The 21719-nt window shown below is 39.7% G+C and overlaps 1 protein-coding gene across 2 annotated transcripts in view; it reads right to left on the bottom strand.

The window, feature by feature from the left end:
- The window catches only part of ubac2 (UBA domain containing 2), a 206402-nt gene that overhangs the window by 89130 nt on the left and 95553 nt on the right, over positions 1-21719 (bottom strand). For both annotated transcript variants that reach the window (XM_048533306.2, XM_048533305.2), the window contains 2 exons: positions 11296-11419; positions 5800-5847 (listed from right to left, as the gene is read on the bottom strand). In XM_048533306.2, the coding sequence (XP_048389263.1) occupies positions 5800-5847; positions 11296-11419 (172 nt within the window). The remainder of the gene's footprint in view (positions 1-5799; positions 5848-11295; positions 11420-21719) is intronic.

The following is a 21719-nucleotide window of genomic DNA, read 5'->3' on the forward strand; positions in this document are numbered from 1 at the left end:
TTTCAGAGCAATGATCTATATCAGAAATCAAGGCTTCGTGACCTCATCAAACAACAACATGACAAGAAATCAAAACAGCAGCAACATCCATCATGTCTGTACCTCCAATTTCCTAATATCACAGACATCAGTTGCAAATGACATTTCTCATGGGAACATCTATTTCTCCAAAACTATTCACTTATCACTTTAGCATGGGAAAAGCACTCAGCCCATAGTGCCTGAGCTGGCCCTCTGAAAGAGCCAATTATTGCCGCTTGCCTCCACTCTTTCCACACTGCCATTTCTTCCTCTTCAAGTGTGTAAACCTACACAAGCCTATATCCAATTGCCACTGAAGGGAAAGGGTAAGTATCCTGCTGATGTCAGTGTGGGATTCGTAAACCAGGAATCTCATTGCTGATTGCCATGAGAATATGAAACTTACCTTGGTAAATGACAGACACAATAATCTGAATCGTGTTCTTCGATGGTAATTAGCAAGTATTTGACTTCTAACTGAACAGTGATTAGGCTGGAATATTGGGATCAGTTCTGAGCACTACATTTTAGGAAGGATGTCAAGACCTTAGAAAAGTTGCAGAGGAGATTTACTGGAATAAGATCAAAGGGTGAAGACTTCAATCATATTGGATAACTGGAGAAAGATAGCAACTCCAGTGCTAGGAATGTCAGTCTGCATTTTGAGCTCAAGAGAGAACCGAATTGCTGGCAGCTAAATGGAAGACTCTGTTTTTTTTTATTAGATTCGATTCCCTACAGTGTGGAAACAGGCCATTCGGCCCAATAAGTCCACACCACCCCTTGAAGCATCCCACCCAGACCCCTTCACCCATAATCCACACACCCCTGGACGCTACGGGCAATTTAGCATGGCCAATTCACCTAGCCTGCACATTTTTTTTGGACTGTGGGCGGAAACCGGAGCACCCGGAGGAAACCCACGCAGACACGGGGAGAATGGGTAAACTCCACACAGACAGTCGCCTGAGGCTGGAATCGAACCTGAGTGTCTGGAGGTGTGAGGCTGCAGTGCTAACCACTGAGCCACCGCGCAGGCCTGTTTGAAATGTTACTTCCGCTATAGCTCAACAATAATAAAATTTCTGCGTGTGCAACATTCTTGATGCTGAAGATAGCAACACAAACATTTGCAATAGGAGCAGGAATAAACCATTCAGTCCCGAGCCTACTGCACCATTCAATAACATCATGGCTGATCTGAGTTCAGCCTTATCTTCACTTTCGTCCCTTTGCTTATAATCTTTGACTTGCTTGTTAAATATTGTGAGCTCAGAGTGGAAAATATCAAGCAAACGCATGATGCTGGATGGTGCTCATTATTTTTGCCTTGACTGCTAGACATTAACTTGCTGCCTACAGAACTTTACCAGTACTACTTAAGATCAGCACAATCACTAGACAAAACTAAATGATAGTTTACTGCAATAATATTGAAGGAAAGAGAAATGAAAAAAAAGGAATCAATTATTCATGAAACTACATATATACACAAACAGGCTTTCAGCAATGGAACGAAATGTCTCAGTCTCCTCGTATACATCCACATGTGCAGAAAAAAATGTAGATGTCCACCTAATTACATTGCAGCCTTTCCAAAATTTCACATGGTATTCCTCATTCTGTTGATGTGCAGTTTTACAAATTTGTACAATCACATGACTATTCCAAAATTGGGAACCAGCAAATAATATCCAAGAATGTAATTCAATCTAGCCCATCCAAGCACAAAGATTATTGATTATGAAAATTGTGCATAAAATCATCTAATAAATGCTGCAGGGTCACATCAACATTGTATTATGCATGCTATATCACATGGTGTGACATGTATTTCTTGAAGTGTTCGCCCTGGGCAAAGTGCAAAACAATGAGAATGTACAATCAGTTTTACTATATTCTTTATGTGTAAAATAAACCAATAATCAAAAATCCAGAGTCTTTATTCATTCCAAAACACAACAGTTATTTTCAAAAGTTACTTTTGGGGGAGGGTAAGACTCATGGCTGTCTTAGGCACCTAAGATCCTTGCACCAGCCACGTTCTACTTTGTTTGGATTGCTAACGCTGCACCATAGATATACTAGCACTGGAGGCTCACTAGGTGGACAAGAGTCACTAGGTTGAACCTGGGTATCAAGGGTCTTTATGAGGAGAGGTTGAGTAGGTACTTGTTGGAGTTTAGAATGAGAGGCGATTTTATTGATGCAGTCAAGGTTCTTCAGGGGTCATGACAGAGCATATGCAGAAAGGTTGTTTCCACTTGTGGGAAAGTCCAGAACCACAATGCATAATCTCAGAGAAAGGGGCTGCACATTTAAAAGAGATGTGGAGGAATTTCTTTCTCAGAGGGTGGTGAATTTGTGGAATCTTTTGCCACAGTGGACTGTAGCAGCTGGGTTATTAAGTATATTTAAGGCTAAAGATAGATAGCTTTTTAATCAGGAAGTGAAGCATACATTTTGAAGAAAAAGCAAGAAAGTGAAGTTGAGGATTATCAGATCTGCAAAAATCCAAATGAATGGCAGACCAGATTCAATAGGCTGAATAACCTGCATCTTTTCTTAAATCTTATCATATTAGAAAGGACTATCATGTGAATTCCGCTTTGAAGCAGGTACTGAGAAAGGTGTTAATGTGAATAACTCAACAATCTACTCAACAGAATGTATAGTGGGCATGGGTGTTAAAACTCATTAATTCAGCAAATGTAATTATGGTCACCAATGAACATTGTTCAGTTGGGAATCAAAACCAGTGAAGCAGTAACTGCGATTTTCCTACAATCCTAAAGTCGGACAACGGAGACCAGTGTTTCAGTTTGACAGCAGCAAAAACAATTTAACAAGATTGGACACATATGTGCAACATGAGAATTGTGCTTCAAATGCTCCTAGATAGTTTTGTCCTTTTACTTATATCATTTAAACCCACCAGCTTGATATATTTCATAGAAACTAGTTCTGTTGTTAAAAATATTGCAGAATAATAGTTTGGAATTATCACGCTTTGAGCTAATAGAAAAGATAAATCCAATTGAGGTTTACAACTAAAAAGATATAGCTAACAATGCAGCATTGAAAGTGGTAGGGAATTACAAAATAAGGGAATATAATTGCCAGACAGTCACTAACAAAATTCCAGAAGGAGCATATAAACAGGAGCACTCATCAGCTGGGATGAATGGCTGTGCTGTATTTTCATCGGTGGGTAGAGAAAGCTAAGGAGCTGCAACTGTTGCTGACAAGCCCAGCACTTGGTGCTTTTTTGGTGTCACCAAGGCAATATGCAGTGCTAACATCCTTAGCCTCAAACTGGGGCACAGCAAGGATGGAACACTTTTGAGAGACAGAGAAAACATCAACCTCTGATGGGCAGAACACTTGAAAAAAACTCCTAAACTGTGATACAACTAGTGACAAAGACATGTTTGACGAAACCCCAAACTCCCCAGTGATGTTCTTGGGCCCACACAGCGTAGCAGAAGTTGAAGTGGCTATTAGACACATGAAGAATAGAAATGGCACAAGAGTAGAAGGGATTCCAGCGGAGATTTTCAAACTTGGAGGAACAGAGCTTATCTGTCATTTCCATTAACTGTTCCTAAAAATCTGGGACAAAGATAAAATCCCTGACAATTCAAGGATGCTGCCATCATAAAAGGAGACAAAATGAACTGGGGGACTCTTGAGGAATTTCCCCTAGTCTCCATCAGCAGGAAGATCATTACTCAAATCCTTGCTAGGCGTCTCCTCCTAATCTTGTAGGAACTTGTTGCTGAAAACCATTGTGGTTTTCATCCAAATTGCAGGACTATGGACATGATTTTCATTGCTCAGCAAACTCCAAGAGAAGTGCCAGGAACAGCCACCATGGAAGACTGCGAAAGGCTGGTTGTCCAGTAAAATTCACGAACATCCTCTGTCTCCTCCATGACGAGATACTGGTGACAGTCCTTGTCGATGGTAATATGACAGAATCTTTTGATGTCAAGACAGCGGTCAAGTAAGGATGCATCATTGCTCCTGATCTTTTTTGTATGTTCATCACCACCAGTCTTCACCTTATCAAGAACAAATTTCCAGTGGGCATTGTCTGCAGGATAGACAGAAATCTTTTCAACCTCAATTAATTGAAATCCAAGAAGAAAATAACATTAATCCTGCCTCTGGCACTTTAGGATGCAGAAAACATCATCTCTGTTCTCTCAGAAGAGGATCTACAAGCCTTGCTAAATGCCTTCACAGAGGCATATTGAAGAATTGGACTCAGCGTCGACCTCCAGAAGTTTCAAACCCTTTAACAATCTGCTCCAGGTCAAATTCTCTTCATTAAGGTCAATGAGAAATCCTCCTAAACATGGAACATTTCCCTTTACTGGGAAGTTACCTCTCATTCATGGCTGACATTGATACGAAGGGTCAACATTTCATCTAATCTGTGAATGCCTTCTTCAGACACCAAAGGTTCAGAGTCAGACCACGACATCCATGTTGAGACTAAGATCTTGTGTATAAAGCAATCATTCTTCCAACTCTTCTAAATGGCTCCAAAGCCTGGATCATGTTTAGAAGCTACCTAATAACCCTCAAAAAGTGCCATCAATGCTGTTTGAGATGGATCCTCTGTATAAACTGGGAGGACAGGCATACTAATATCAGCATCCTTGAAGCTGCAAATAGCACCAGCATTGAGGGCATGGTCATCTGAAACCAACTCCATGACATCAGCTACATGCTTAGGATGCCCGAGTTCTGATTGTCAAAGCAAATCATCCTTGTTGAACACGAGGAAGGCATTAGAGCAAGAGCAGGACAAAGGAAGCATTTCAAAGACTCCCTGAAGTCTTCCTTCAAGAAATGCAACATAGATATCAATGCATGGAAAATCCCCGCTTGGAAGAATCTGACTTGGAGGAAATTTGAGTACGAACAGCCTCAATTCTTTGAGAAAACCAGTCAGCAAGCAGATGTATGGAAAAGGAACCAGAAAAAGGGATGCCAATGGAGGATGACTTCTACCTCCCAGAAACACATTCCAAATGTGCGGTCAGAATTGCGATTCTAGGATCAAGCTCATCAACTGCACAAGGACCCAAGACAAGTTACCAGGAATTTCCCAGGTGGACAATTATATTTGTTAGCAAGTGATTGTTGACAACGCATAATATTCATATACTTCCTGATCATATATTGAAAGCAACGAAATATCCAAAACAGTGCTGGAATCCAAAAACAATTTATTTACCTAATCTGAAACAAAACCAGAAATTACTGGAGAACCTCAGTAGATCTGGCAGCATTTGTAGAGGGAAAGCACAGTTAAAACGTTCTTGGGTCGAGTGACCCTTCAGAACACGAAATGTTGACTCTACTTTCTGTCCACAGATACTGCTGAGTTTGTCCAGTAATTTGTGTTTTTTGTTTCTGATTTCCAACATCTGCAGTTCTTTGTTTTATTATAGTAATAATATGGAACTTACTTTCATACAGAGTGTAAAGGGGAGTCCAAGTAACTATGAGGGACAATGATAAGCTAACAATCCAGTGAAATATGGTGATAGGAGGCATGGATCAATCATAAACACTGGTACAGATCTGCTTGGCTGATTGGTTTCCATGTTGTACTTTCTACGTAATTCAGTAAACTTGCAACCACGGTACATCAATCAAGCCTCCAAATCAATGTTGATAACCTTCAAATGAATTAACGTAAAATTAAAACCACAGCCAAAAAAAAAAATTTAAACAAAAAATATTAAGTAGAAGGGTACTTACTAATCCACTAAAGGCCAAAATCCATGTAGTCATACTAGATGTCAAAAGCTACAAATGAAACAAAACACATATAGGTAACGGCAGATATGAACATACAAATCAGGGGCTGGAATAAGCCATTCAGTCCCTCAAGATTGCTCTGCTCTTCAATAAGATCATGACTGATCTGAACTAAAATGTACTAGAAATAAATGTTAAAATAATATGCATAATAATACTGAACAATCAATGTCAAATTTTCACTAACTTCATGTTAACAGAAAAAAAAATTAGTGTTCATGGTAACACAACAGAAAATTGCAGAGATTTGGAAGATGACACTGGGGGACTTCAATTACCCAAATATAGATTGTGAGTGCATTAAAATAAAAGGGAAAGAAGTAGGGGGAATTTCTCAGATGCATTTAGAAGAAGCTCCTTGACCAGTACATCTGTGGTGAAACTAGGAGGGTGGTGATGCTGAATTTGGTGCTATGAGGTCGGCCAAGTGAAGTAAGTGATTGTGGGTAATGACCAATTCACCATAAATTAGTGTTGGAGTAGGGCAGAGAACAATCTGAAGTAGAACTGCTACAATGGAAGAAAAGTAGTTTCAGTCACATAACTATGGATGTAGCCATTTACTGACAGGACAAAACATAATAAAACAAATGGTAATCTTTAAGGAGGAGATTTTCAGGTCAAGGCTAGGTACATTCCAACAGAGGGGATAGGTGAGGAAAAACCAGGGCTTCTTGCCTGGCAAGGGTGATAAAGAACTTGGTGAAGCCAAACAAAAAGGAAGTTTGATGCATGTTTGCTGAATTATTCAGGCAAGAACTAGCCCAAATACAATAAGTTGAGAGGATGACAACACTGGGAAAGACAGCATTTGAAAAGAGAAAGGCAGCTGAAGTAAAAAGGAACACAAAATCCTTTTGGTGGCGTGTAAATAATAAGCAGGCAATAAGCACACTCTGGGGCCTTTAAGGACTAAGCAATAAATTTATGCTCAGAGGAGCAGGGAAAGGCTGGAATGCTTAATAAGTATTTTGTAGGAACTCTGCTGTGTACTCAGGAAGACGAACCCAACAAAATATCTGTAGAACTAGAGTCGGTAGAGGTAGGTAATAAGCTGAAAATTGATGAGCAGGATATGTTGGAAGGGTAAGCAGTGCTAGAGAAAATAAACAACCGATCCAGATTGGTTGCATCCCAGGTACTGAAGGGTATAGGAAGGGAATTAGATAAAGGCATTGCTATAATCTCCCAATTTTCCATTGTGGGGCTCTGTGTTGAGTCCTGATGGCTGTAAAATGTTTACATTAACTAGAACATACTCCATCAAGACAATGTTACTTCATCAAAAAAAATCAATTAAGTTAACTCAGCCTTTTGAAAGATGATAGTAGCATTGCGATAATATCGCTAAAATGGTAATCCAGAGGCCCAGGTTATTGCTTTGATTAGATTAGATTAGATTCCCTACAGGGTGGAAACAGGGCCTTCGGCCCAACAAGTCCACACCGCCCCTTGAAGCATCCCACCCAGACCCATCCCCCTATAACCCACACACCCCTGAACACTACGGGCAATCTAGAATGGCCGATCCACCTAACCTGCACATCTTTGGACTGTGGGAGGAAACCGGAGCACCCGGAGGAAACCCACGCAGACACAGGGAGAATGTGCAAACTCCACACAGACAGTTACCCGAGGGTGGAATCGAACCTGGGTCCCTGGTGCTGTGAGGCTGCAGTGCTAACCACTGAGCCACTGTGCACAGGTTCAAATCCCACTATGGCAATACATGTAATTTGAACTCAAACGAATCAGGAATTGAAAAGTGAATTTAAAAGCTGCAGTCAGTAATGGTTACAATGAAACCAATGTCAGAGCCGTCTAGTTCACTAATGTCCTTTTAGTGAAGGAAATTCCCCCAGGCTTTTTAATCCCCTGTTCTTAGGAAAAGACAACTACCATCAACTCTACCTATACCTCTCATTATTTAATAAACTTCTATCAGGTCGCCTCTCAATCTCCCGTGCTCCAGTGAAGAAAACCTCAGCTTACCCAACCTTTCACAATAACTCAAACCTTCCATACCCAGTAACATGCTGGTAAATCTCTTCTGAACCCTCTCCAGCTTAGGAATATCCTTCCTACAACAGGGTGACCTGAACTGGACAGAGCATTCCAGAACAGGCCTCACCAAAGTCCTGTATTACCTCAACATGAGTTTCCACCTCCGCAACACTCAAAGGGCTGAGCAATCAAGACAAGTGTGCCAAGCGTCTTTTTAACCACCCTGTCTTTATGTGATACAAACTTCAAAGGATTATGTGCCTGCACCCTTAGGTGTCTCTGTTCTACTGTACTACCAAGGCTCGACCATTAATTGTATAAGCCTTACCCTTATTTGCTGAATCAAAATGCAATACCTCGCATTTACCCAGACTGAACTCCATCTGCCATTTTTCAGCCCAATGACCCATTTGATCAAGAACCTTTTGTAATCTTAGGAAACATTCTTCACGGTCTACTGTGCCACCAATATTGGTATCAGACACAAATTTACTAGCCATGTCCTTTATATTCTCATCCAAGTCATTTATGTAAATAAGAGGATGCAGAATCGCTCCCTGTGGAACACCGCTGGTGACAGGCTTCCACGCCAAAAGACAACCCTCCACTACTGGTCTCTGTTCCTGCTATTAAGTCAATTATGCATCAAGTTGGCAAGTTCACCCTGAATCCCGTATGGCCTAATTTACTAATTAGTCTACCATGCGGAACTTTGTTGCAGGCTTTACTAAAATCCAAATAAACAACATCTACTGCTCTGCCATCTTTCTGGTAACATCCTCAAAAAACTCAATCAAGTTTGTGAGACATGACTTTCCTCGCACCTAACTATGCTGACTATCCCTAAACAATTTTTGCTTCTTTAAATGTCTACAAATCCTTTTATAATCACCTCCACTAATTTACTCACAACCGAACTCAGACTCACAGGTTTGTAGTTCCCCGGTTTCTCCTTATAACCTTTCTTAAGCAAAGGTACAACCCTCCCGTCATCAGGCAAATCATCCATAGTTATAAATGATGCTAATATTTCTGCAAGGGGTCTTGCAAATTCCTCCCTTACTTCCGACAACGTTCTAGGATACATTAGATCAGGGCCCAGAGATTTATCAATATTTATGTTCTCTAAGGCCTCCCAAACTTTGTCTTCTCCAATATGAACTGTTTTTAAAAATTGAAGTTTATTTCTCTGCATTCTCTGAGCTCTATTTTTTTCCCAGAATAAAAACTAACACAAAATATTCATTTAGTATTTCTCCCATCTTGTGGAGTTCAATGCAAAGACGACCTCCTTGATCTTTAAGAGGCCCTAACTTCTCCCTAGTTACCCGCTTGCTCTGGCCAAATGGTCTCCTTCTGTGCCGTAACAACACTAAAGCTTTGGTTCTTGCAATCAGACCTGTGTCAAATAATTGTATACCAGAAATGAAGCAGACCTCAGCAGGACTACTTTAAAAAAGTACTTGGATGAGCATTTGTAGTGTTATAACATTCAAGGCTATGGGCGTGGTGCAGGAAAGTAGGATCTTCGAGTAGGATAATAGGTTGGCACAACATTGTGGGCCGAAGGGACTGTGCTGTGCTGTACTGTTCTATGTAGGCAGTGGTATCTTTTCAGCAGGACAGATTTGATGGCTGAAGGTCCTCTTCATTACTGTATGATTCTATGGTCATGAGAAGGATGGAATTTCTTGCTCTGTGGCTATTTTGATTCTTAGTCTTCAGCTCTATAATTGCTAACTAGGCCTTTGATGATTACTCAAGGCATGTCAGTGGCCTCCTATATGTTCACAGTTTGTATACGAGCTTTCAAGGTGTTTGGGGCATTACCACAGAGATATTTGTTATCGGGGTGATTGAGAAACAGGATGGGTGTCTACCGGCTCACATTTCTAACATTTCATCAGTCTTTCCACTTACCTAACTACTTAAACAACCTATTTCTTCAATATTTCTAATGACCAAACGATTCCACTCATGAACCCTCTCAGTGATAATCAGAGATAATCAGAGATAATCAGTGTATTTCTTTACTTTCTCTGATATTATCAATATGTCTTACCTTTCAGCCTTTCAAAGTAAACTTAGCTATAGCCTGTACAGAAACTGCCTGTTCTGCCGTGCACTTCTGGCCTCTCCACTTCTCATAATCACTTTGCCTTTTGCAAATGACACAAAAGTAAGTGGAGGGGCAGGTAGCGCTGAAGAAGTTGGGAGGCTGCAGAAGGGCTTGGAATTGGAGGGAGAGTGGGCAAAAAAGTGGCAGATGGAATGCAGTGTGGCAAAAGTGCAAGATTATGCACTTTGGTAGGAAGAATAGAGGCACAGACTATTTTCTAAATGGAAGGCGGCTACGGAAATCTGAAGGACAAAGGGACTTAGGAGTCCTCGTTCAGGACTGTCTGAAGGTTAACATGCAAATTCAATTGGTGGCTAGGAAGGCAAATGCAATGTTTGCATCCATTTCAAGAAGCCTAGACAACAAGAGCACAAATGTACTGCTGAGGCTGTATAAAGCTCTGGTCAGAACACTGTTCCTACTACCTCTGGAATATTTTAAGTAGTTTTGGGCCCCATACCTAAGGAAAGACATTCTGGTGTTGAAGGGGGTTCAGAGGACGTTTACAAGAATGATCCTGCGGTGAAGGGCTTGTCATATGAGGAACAGTTGAGAACTTTGGGTGTGTATCTGATGGAGTTTAGCAGGATGAGAGGGGGATCGGATTAAAACTTACTGAACACTGAGAGGCCTGGATAGAGTGGATATGGAGAACGAGTTTCCACTAGTTGGAAAGACCAAGATTCGAAGGCACAGCCTCAGAGTGAAGAGATGACCCTTTAGAACTGATATGAGGAAGAATTTCTTCATCCAGAGGCTAGTAAATGTGTGAAACTCACTGCTACAAGAAGGCTGTGGAGGCTAAGTGAGTGCATTCAAGACAGAGATAGAGAGGTTCTTTATTAGTAATGGGATCAAGGGTTACAGGGAGAAGGCAGGAGAATGGATTTGAGAAACATATCAGCCATGATCAGATGGTGGAACAGGCTCGGTGAGGTGAATGGTCTAGTTCTGCTCCTATATGTTATGGTCTTTAAATGTGCAAAAACATCTTTCACAGGCTACATAATAATGAAAATACACAAATAATTTGACATATAAAGAATCCTGAGTAGCTGAGGATTGTACAAAAAATTAAGGAGCGAAAGAACATTGCAAGAAAAATGACGAATCAAAGGTCTCTCTACTACCATTCTGTACCAGGCATGCACATTAACACCATAATGATACTAAGCCATAATCTCAACAGTTCAGCACTTTAATTAAAGTGATATATTGAGGAACATTAGTCTCAATTTCAATTCAAACTACACTTTTCCTTACCAACATGTCACCTGTTATTCATTAGATACTAGTTACAACTGTATACATACCTGTAAACCCATAATGTAGACCAGGGTTTTGTTTGTTATGGAAAACCTGCCCAGGATTTGCACCACTTGAACACTTGGAATGGAGAAGTAGAAAGGCACAAACAGAGCAAAGATGGGACCCAGACTATAAAGAAGGAAGAAAAAGAACCACATTAATTTTACTTTTCATTCTTAAGATGTTGTCATCACTGCTGATCTTTGATTAACCTTGAGAAGGTGACAATGAGCTATCTCTTCACAAGAAGTTAGTGTCTATTTCAACAGGCAATTAAAAGGTTAGCCAGATTGCTGCAGATCTAGAATGACATGTAGGTTAGGCTGGATATTGACAATAGACTTCCTTCTCTAAAGGATATTAGTGACTGAAAGTCACTGTGGTCTCAGGGGGCCATATGCTGCTCTCCATTAAGGAGAGACATAACAAGTGAGTTTAACTTGACTATAACTGTCTCAGGCAAGTACCTTGATAAATAAGCTGGGGCCCTCATCACAACATCAGCTACTATGGGAATTGAATTCACAATGTTAGCATCAATCTGCACTGCGAATCAGCCATCCAGCCAACTGTCTGGAGCACCCAACAGTGACCTGTAGGGCTGAATAGTCTGTTTCTCTGCTGTACATTCTATGTTAGACCTTGCTTTATCAGTAAACTTGTCTTGAATTATTGCTGGGTTTATTCAGACAGCAAGTGCAAATTCAAAAGGCTAACAATATTCAACAAGCCTAATATAAAACACAGACCTGTACCCAATAACTGGATTAAGCCATTAAACCCTTCAGCATTTCATGCAGCAGCAGTAAAGAGAGCAAATTGGACCTTTAGGAAAAAATTCTTCAACCAGGAGGTGGTGAGAATGTGGACTCACTACCACAGAAAGTAGTTGAGGTGAATAGCATTGAAACATTTAAGAGGAGATTGATAAATGAATGAGGAAGAAAGTAATAGAAGGGTAAGTTGACGGAGTGAGATGCAGAAGAGTAGGGGAGACTAATGTAGAGCATAAAAACCAAGATTGAATTGTTGAACTAAATGGCCTGTTTCTGTGTTGCAATATTCTAAGTCAAGATTTTGCAATTTTCCCTGTCCATGTTAGCAAAGGCTGATTATTATTTATTGATTCTATGCCTAAATATTTTGCGTCTCATCATGATGTTTACACCTTCAGAGTTTCCTTTGTATGTTTTGAAATTTGAAGCTTCCAGATGATTGGGACAAAAAAAACTATGTTTTGTGTTTACGTTTTCGTACTGAAGCACATCCGTTGTTCAAGAATTTTGATGTTGATCCAAATGATAAAAGACAATTGCCGCAGCCATTTTTGAGTGCTTCTTTGGAAAACCACATTTGTTTTCTTGCATGTGCATAGAAAGCTGTGCAATTCATTTTCATCAAACCACATGGCAGATTGGGACCTTTAATCCATCCACTCTTGCCTTGAAAAAGATAGTCAATGAGTTTATTTCCTCTATCTTTTCCCACACCTCTGCAAACCTTAACACCCTCAAATATTTATTCATCTCCCTCTCAAAGCTACTGCTGAATATTACCTTTCAGGCAATGCATTTCAGATCACAACAATAAATGGGCAACACTGTCTAAACCATAAGGCTTGAGATTCTTTTTTTGAATTGTGAGAGAGGAGACTCAGATCCCATCAACTGTACTTGAACACGTTTCACAGGCGAAAGGAGTGTTACAACTCAAACTACTTCCAACTTTTTTTGTCTGTACTTCTAAAGTGCTCTGATAAGAAACTGACAATATTGAAACTCACAATCTGTTTCTTCATCTATAATTCTGGGTAATCTCATGCCACTCTCCACATCTTAAAAAGTCTCAGCCATGATTCATTGGGCTGTACTTGGTCTATTTGTTAAATCAGGAGTTCAAATCTATGCCAGAAATTTGAGCACAAAATGAAGAACTGAGTGAGTGCTGCCCTGTTCAAGTCAACTGACTTTCAGATTAATCTGAAACCCTCTAAATGAGCACAAAAGAATGTGGTCACCATTTCAAAGAAGAACAGGGGAACTCTCCTCAGGGTCCTGGCCAATATTTATCCTTCAAACGATATGACTAAATACAGATTACCTAGTCATCAGTGCATTGGTGAGATGTTGCTTTGTGCAAATTAGTTGTTGAATGGCCTTTATTGTAGCAATGGCAGTGGTTATAAATATTCCACTGGCTGTAAAGCACTCCCAAGAATCCTTAAGTCAGAAAAGATTCTGTAGAATAGCAAGTTTATTTAATTATTAAAAAATTCATGATTTTAGCCTGGTTTGCTAATTTTCTTGAATTAATTAACGTATAAGTAAGCAGGTGATTTCAGTTGAGATTCAAGCATAGAAATACAGGTAACAAGGACAATATCTCAGAACCACTGTGGTTAGTTGGAAAGCACGGGCTTGATTCAGGATTCAGTTCTGACCTTGAATCATTTATCTCAATAGCAACAACGCCAATGATGTTCTGAGTTTTTTTTACATATTGCCAAGACTAACCAAAGAATTCTGCTGGAAAGCAAGCCCCACTGTCACTGGCATCAGAGTAAATGTGAAAATTTGACTAAACGACCAAATTCACCAATTCTATCTGTCTAAATCGGGTGAAACGAAAGCGAACACCAGGCTTTTCATCAAAAAGAAACACTTTTTGTTATCATCAATTATTTTGTCAATGGCAAGGACAGAAAAATATCACTTAAATTCTACCTCTTTTAAAAATTTGATTACAAATACAAAAAGACACACAAAGAAAAAAGACAAGGGTATTAAGGATGGAAAAGATGGGGAGAGGGGACAACTAGGTTGATAACACTAATCTGCACCACAGGAGTTGGAGAGTTGATTCTTTTTTAGTTCCTTATGCTTCCTTTTAGTTATATGCTAATGGGATAATGTTGTTTGAACACCAATGCTATCTTTCATTCATGGGTTGAGCATTTGCCCCTTTCAGTGTTTCCGAAAATGGTTTTCTCCCTCCTTTTTTCTTTCAAAAGGCAATTTGCAAAGTAAGTGCTTTATAGGGAAAGAGATGGAATAGCACTTGGAAAATTTTCTGTTAGTTCGCCACACAGGAAGGTCAGGCAGAGAAATTCGGGTGCTTTCTCTTGGCCGGCTAAATGTTTCTGTTCTGGTTGCCACACTAAGGTGTTAGGTACATACGGCACACTGTTAGCAATGGTGGTACAGCCAGATACAATAGCAATGTTGAAGAGGCATTTAGACAGACACATGAACAGGCAGGGAACTGAGGGATATGGTTCGTATGCAGGTAGGTGGGATAGTTGAAAATGGCATCATGGTTAGCATGGATATGGTGGGCCAAAGGGCCTGTTCCTGTCCTGTGTTCTGTACAATGTGGCCAAGGTTTAGTTGGTGAACAGAGATTGGGAAAGTTTTAAGAAACAACAAAAAAAAGCCAAAAAATTCTAAAGGAGAAAATAAACTTCGAGGGGAAACTTGCAAGTAATATCAAGATGGACAGCAAGAGCTTCTTTAAATAAATAAAAAGGAAGAACCTGGGCCCCTAGGATAATGAGATAGGAACATAATGATGGGGAATTAGGAAATTGCAGAGGAGTTGAACAAATATTTTATATTAACAGAAGACACTGATGGCAATCCAGAATTACTGAATATCAAGGGACGAAAGGAGGAGAGGAAATGATTAGAAAACTGTCACTAGAGAAAAAGTGCTAGAGGAACTTCATGAGATGAAAAGCTGATAAATCCCCTGGATCTGATGGGATGCATCCTTTGCCATTTTTAGTCCACTGTTTAAAATATAAAAGCAGTCTAAAGCATTTTCTTATGTGAAATTCTAAAGAGAAGAAATAAAAAGATCACCAACAGCCCAAAATTTTAAGTGATGAAAACTTAGAGTATGCGTATATGAGACAGTGAAAGGAAAGAAAGGAAAGTTAAAAAAAAGAGAGGCTTCAGGAAGAGAGAAATGAGAGAGGGGTTAGAATGAGGATGGTTGTTTATTTTGGGGGGGGTTTCATGGCCACAGACACAGAAAACAGTCAGTCGATGATTTGTAGCAATTTTCTGACAGTTTATTGAGATTGTTAAGCAGCAGCAATTTAGATATGATACATCTAGGGAAGCACGGTCGCCCAGCGGTTAGCACTGCTGCCTCACAGCACCAGGGACTCGGGTTTGATTCCAACCTTGGGTGACTGTCTCTGTGAGTTTGCACATTCTCCCCGTGTCTGCGTGGGTTTCCTCTGGGTGCTTTGGCTTCTTCCCACAGTCCAAAAATGTGCAGGTTAAGCGGATTGGCCATGCTAAATTGCCCATAGTGTTCAGGGATGTGTAGATTAGGTGGATTAGAGGGGGGAAGGGTCTGGGTGGGATGCTCTGAGGTTTGGTCTGGACTTGTTGGGCTGAAGGGCTTGTTTCCATACTGTAAGGATTCGATGAATATTAGTTAATTTGACAAACTGTGACAGATGAGAATGCTTTATCGATCCTAAAGCCACTGTGTGGAATGGAGGAGCAGGGGTTGTGGTATTGGTGTGGTACAATGTTTGTCTTTGATGTGATATAGTCTTTGGTGGCAATGCCCAGTGTTCTTCCTCAATCTGATGAAGGGGAATTCTTCGTCTTCGCTACAGAAAATAGTGGCTCAGTCCCTGGATCCTCTCGCACCCACTCCTTCCACCTACCCCAGTTGTTATATCTCATTTTCGGACGGGTGACAATCTATGGTTTGTCAGTCACTTGTCTAAACCCTTTCAACCAGAGACCATGGGCAACTACTTATAATGCCAGGATGACTACTGTGCCCTTTCCCACCTTCATTTGAAGGTTAGTTTTTACTAATTCTAACAACAAAAACTTCTTATTCTTCCAAATACAGCATTTCTAATCAGGTAGTATGGCACCCAAAAAATCTTTAAGTTTATGTTTGTAGAAAGCTAATTACCACTGTAACATAGTTTAATGAGGCCTCACGCTGCATTGGAAATACAGAAAATGGAATACCAGAAGAACTCAGTTTTAAAGGGGACCAAATTTACAACATTTTGTTCAAATGCAAGGACACAAAGGAATGATCCATGTGGGAAGGGAAAAAAACACTCAGACCAGAGGAGACTTGAGAGGCAGGACCAATTGCTCAGACTGCATACTCAGTAAAAATTAACCTTAAATGAATACATACACAAAGAAGTAGGGGAGGCCATCCAAAGTACAGATTAATAGGAATTTTTCAAAATACAAAGAATCAATGCATTATCCTTTTGTTTATGACTCATTACTCATGTAACACAAGGTTCTCCAACAGCCTGGTTCCGTGAAGAGATTAGTCATGCAACTCATAGTGACCCAGCCTTACAAGAAACACATCTGCTGTTAAATGGACAGTCAAACATTGAGTGAGTGGGTGGGGAAAATGTCATCTGCTTCGTAACATCCTCAGATTAGAGATCCAGTAATTACCTATGAAACAAGTGGCAGTAATCTGGCAGTAAGACAGAATTACAAATGAAAGTATGTTTCCTCAGGGATGATTCATCATCACTGATTTCTAACCACCTAAAATACATCTCATTCTGATCAGAGAATTCATCTACACTGATAATACCGTGTTCGTCACCAACTCAGAAACTCACCTACAAAGACTCATAGACTGTCCATTCCACACCTGTAACTTGTTCTCCTTGACTATATGTCTAGAAAACCATGGTCATGGGACATGGTATACTTTTCCTGATCACACTAAATAACACCACACCAAGTGGTTAACAGATTCTACCACCTCAGGTCAACAGTGACAGTCACTCCCTTGATGCAGAACTTGGCATACACAGAGGAAAAGCAGATAACAAACTTAGCCGACTCAAGGAACAACACGTGGAACAACACCAAGCAGACAATATGACCATTCTGAGATAACAAGGTGTAGAACTGGATGAACACAGCATTAAAAGCAGCATTAGAGGAGTAGGAAGGCTGACGTTTCGGGCCTAGACCCTTCTTCAGAAGTAGGGCCTCGGCCCAAAACATCAGCTTTCCTGCTTGGCCTGCTGTGTTCATCCAGCTCTACACCTTGTTATCTCAGATTCTCCAGCATCTGCAGTTCCTATTAACTATGACCATTCTGGTGGTTTATATAGCTGCATTCTCAAAATTTTGATGGATGGCTGTCAAACATAGACAAATTATATCTACCAGAAAAAAAATGTACTTATGAATCAGGAACAGAAGGCCTTTCAACATGTGACTATTCAATAAGATCATTGTTGATCTTTTGTGTTTTGAATTCCACATTCCTATTTATCTTCTGGTAACTTTCAACACTTTTGCATAACAAGAATGTATCTAGTTCTTCCTAAAATGGTCCCACCTGCTCCATTTCTGAGGCACAGTATTCCAGTGTTACAAAACCCCCTTAGGGAAAACAAGTCTTCTTGTCTCAGACCTAAAAGGTTGACCTCGAGTTTTAAAACAGTGCTTCCTGGATCTGGCCTGATCCATGTCAGGAAACAGTTCTTCCACATCAATCTTGTCAAGACTGTTCTTTACTTCAGTCAAGTCACTTTATTCACACTTCTAAACACCAGTGGAAACAAGCCAGCCTTTCTAATCTTTCCCCTTAAGTCAATCTGTTCATGTCAAGTATTAATAAAGTAAACTCCTCCAAACTCTGGGCAACGCATTTATATTTTCTCTTAAACAGGAGAACTAAATGGCACACAGTATTCACGATACACTGCCTTCATTACCAGAAGCATAACGATCATTCATTTATGTTTGTTTCTTCTCGTAATAAAGCATAACATCCCATTATATTTCTTCACTACCTGCTGCACCTAACAACTTATTATTGTTCATGCACTAGAAATCTAGATATCTCTGTATATAAGAATTCTGCAATTGTTATCCATTCATTTTGCTTTTCTCATTCTTCCTGTCAAAGTGGACAGCATCATATTTTCTCAGACACCAGATTTTTGTCCAATTAATCAATCTATATCCATCTGAGTTCTCATGTCCTCTTCACATTACACTTTCCTACGTCTTTTGGTGTCATCTGCAAATTTAGCTATCAAGTCTTCACCCCCCTGAGTCATTGATATGAATTGTAAAAAGCTGAACTCAGTGCAGACTGCTGCAGGTTTCCACTCGTCACAAAAAGAAAGCAAAGAACTACAGATGCTGGAATCAGTTCTGAAGCGGTGGGGGGGGGGTCACTGGAATCAAAACACTAAGTCTGTTTCTTTCTGCACAGATGCTGCCAGAGTTTCTCCAGCAATTTTTGTTTTTTTCTCTCTCTATTCATTACGTCCTGCTAATCAGAAAAACACTCATTTATGCATTCTGTCATCTGCCAGCCAGTCAATCTTCTATCAATGCTAATATGGTTGCCCCTCCACTATGTGCTTGTATTCTGTATAATAACCTTTGATACAGTACCTTGTCAAAGGCCTACTAGAATTTCAAATATAGTATATCCATATATTCCCTTTTATCAAGGTAACATTAATTCTTCAAAGAACTCCAATAAATTGGTTAAACACAAGTTCCCTTCGACAGAACCATTCCCTTGAATTTTCTAAGTGCACAGCTGTAACAGCCTGAATGACTGATCCTAAAACAAGCTCCACAACAAGCAAAAAGCTAACAGGCCTACAGTTTCCTGCTTTTTGCCTCCGTCTCTTCTTGAATAGAGGAGTTATATGATGTTTGCTACTTTCCAGTGTTGTGAAACATTCCCTAAATCTAGTGAATTGTGGAAAATTAACAGCAACACATCTAATATCTCATTAGACAACTTTTTTAGGCGCTGGGGTGAAGTCCATCTGGACCCTGAGACTTGCCAGCCCATAATTCTATCATCTTTCTCAGTACCACTTGCCTGGTGATTGTAATTTCAACAAGTCCCTCTCATACTTCTATCTCCTGGCTTACAATTGGAATTTTTTTTGTATTGTCTACAGCAAAAAAGCAAAATATTTATTTATTTCATGAGTTATTCCCTTATTATCTATTATTTACTCCATATTCACATTCTCTAGAGAGCCAACATTCATATTACTTTTTTCTTTTTTAGAAACTCTTATCATCCATTTTTACATTTCAAGCCAGGTTCCACTCAGGTTCTAATTTCTTTCCCCCAATTCATGTTTTAGTCATTCTCTGTAATTCTTTACATTTTGACCAATCATCTGACATGCTATCCACCTTCATTCAATTAAAGGCTTTTTCTGTAAATTTGATGCTTTTCCCAATCTCTTTAGTTAACCAAGGATGGTGGATTCTCCCATGAAATTTCTTTTAGAGCAGAGGCATATGTATTCTGAAACACAGCCTGAGATGTCTGTCACTGTGCCTCCAGTGATCTATCATTATCCTATCATGCCAGTTCATTTCAGCTGGTTCATCTTTCATTGCCAAATTATTGCCCATATTTAAGTTTAAAACACCAATTTGGACCTGCTGTTCTCTATTTGAATGCAAAATTCAATCACATTGTGGTTGCTAATACTTAACACTGAGCCTTTACACTGTGCTCAATAATTAATCCTATCACATTTCACACTACCAAGTCTAGTTTAACCCACATTCTGAAAATTTCCGGTACCTGATGCTATATGGAACTGTCCTGAAAGCATTCTATGAACTCTTCATCATGGCTACTACTGCCAATTTGATTTTCCCAGTTTATATTAGATTAAATTCACCCATCATTATTATCATCCCTTTAACACAAGCAGCCAATATTTATTTTTGGATACTTAACCTGACATTGCATTATTGTTCCTGGTTCAGCAGACCACCTCCACTGGTGACTTATATTCTCTACTATGTCTCATCTCCACTTAAAACAAGTCCACATCCTGATTAGCTGAACCACGGTCATCTCTAGCTCTTGCACAAATGCCATCCTTGATTAACAATCCTACTCCTCCAAATTTACCTAGCTTCTAAGTTTCTTCTCCTTGAATGCCATATACGCTTCAATATTCAAGACCCAATCCTTGTTATCATGTAACTACATGGCTGTAATGGTTATCAGATCATATTTATTTCAAAGTAGTTGCCCACAGTTGTTAGTGTCAGCAATTCTTCTCTGAATGTGTACTATTAACTTGTTTATCTCATTATCAATGCTACACGCGTTGAAGTACATCGTATTTGGCTTTGTACCATCTAGTCTTGACTAAAGCTCAACATTTCCATCTTGTTGACAAATTACGTACTTTTTCCAGCAAGACAAAAACACTAAAACAGCAATCTTCGAGGCAGAGCTGTCGAGTACACTGACACCTGTGAACCAAAGGCACAGATTCTGTGCATCAAGCATGTCTGCATGATGGAAAATGTTTGCACGCCCAAGACCCTTCCACATGGTAATGTAGCCAGACCCAAATAACTAATGCAGCATTCAACACTTCACTTCAAGGAAGCTTGCAAGTGTGATCTGAAGGGCCTAAACATGGAATATCACACCAATGGGTCACAAAAGTCACCAAGAAAATTTGTCAGTTTTTCTTATATGCGCAAGCATATCTCAGGTGGGACTTGAACATAAACTCATCTGATTCAGCAAGAAGTGTGCTATCAAGTGAACATGTGAAAGTTTGCAGTGGGTCCTTACATTTATCACTTCTCTCTGATCTCAGTAAAGCCCTTTGAGCATGTCACGTGATGTTAAGTAAACTTTAATATTAATGAGACCTTCCTATGCACAGATTAGTCACCGTATTTCCTGTATTGCAATAGTGACTAAACTTCAGTGTTAGGTTTTCAAGTGAATTTTAGCAGAGCAGAAAGAGGTAGAAAAGTTTAGTTGTTAATTCTAGAGCTTAGGTCCTTAGCACTTGAAGACATGACCATCAAAGGTGATGCAATTTAAATCAGTGACAAGAAGCCAAAATTATCAAGGTAAAGAGATCAAGGGGAGGGGTCATGAAGTGGCAAACCAAAAGGATAATCAGTGAAACCTGTGGTCTGGGACCATTGAACAACCTTTGCCATTTTTCCCCTCAACACATAACATCTCATCTTTTTTTGTCTGACCATCATCTATGTGAGACTGCAGAGGGAGTTTTAAAAGTGGATTGTACAGTGTTAACTCGTGAGTTATATGGTGACAGTTCATAGTGTCATGTTTACTTGAAATTAGAATATATCTATTTGAAACAAATAGTAATTCTTGTTAAGTACAGAAACCTACTTTTAAGAAAATAGGCAATTTTGGAAATTTTGCATACTTACACAAAATCTTTGATTTTTTTCAATAATTTTGGGATGGGGGTGCTAAATACAATAAGGATGAGCTTGGGAATGGGTGAGAAAGTGGCTGTGCAACTCCTGCTCTATTTTCATCCCTAGTCAAAAACACACCCAGTGTGGAATGAAATATCCAGCTGATGCAAGAGAACAGTGTCAATATGCCAAGGTGC

Source organism: Stegostoma tigrinum, chromosome 6 (genome assembly GCF_030684315.1).
Source record: "Stegostoma tigrinum isolate sSteTig4 chromosome 6, sSteTig4.hap1, whole genome shotgun sequence".
Taxonomy (NCBI): domain Eukaryota; kingdom Metazoa; phylum Chordata; class Chondrichthyes; order Orectolobiformes; family Stegostomatidae; genus Stegostoma; species Stegostoma tigrinum.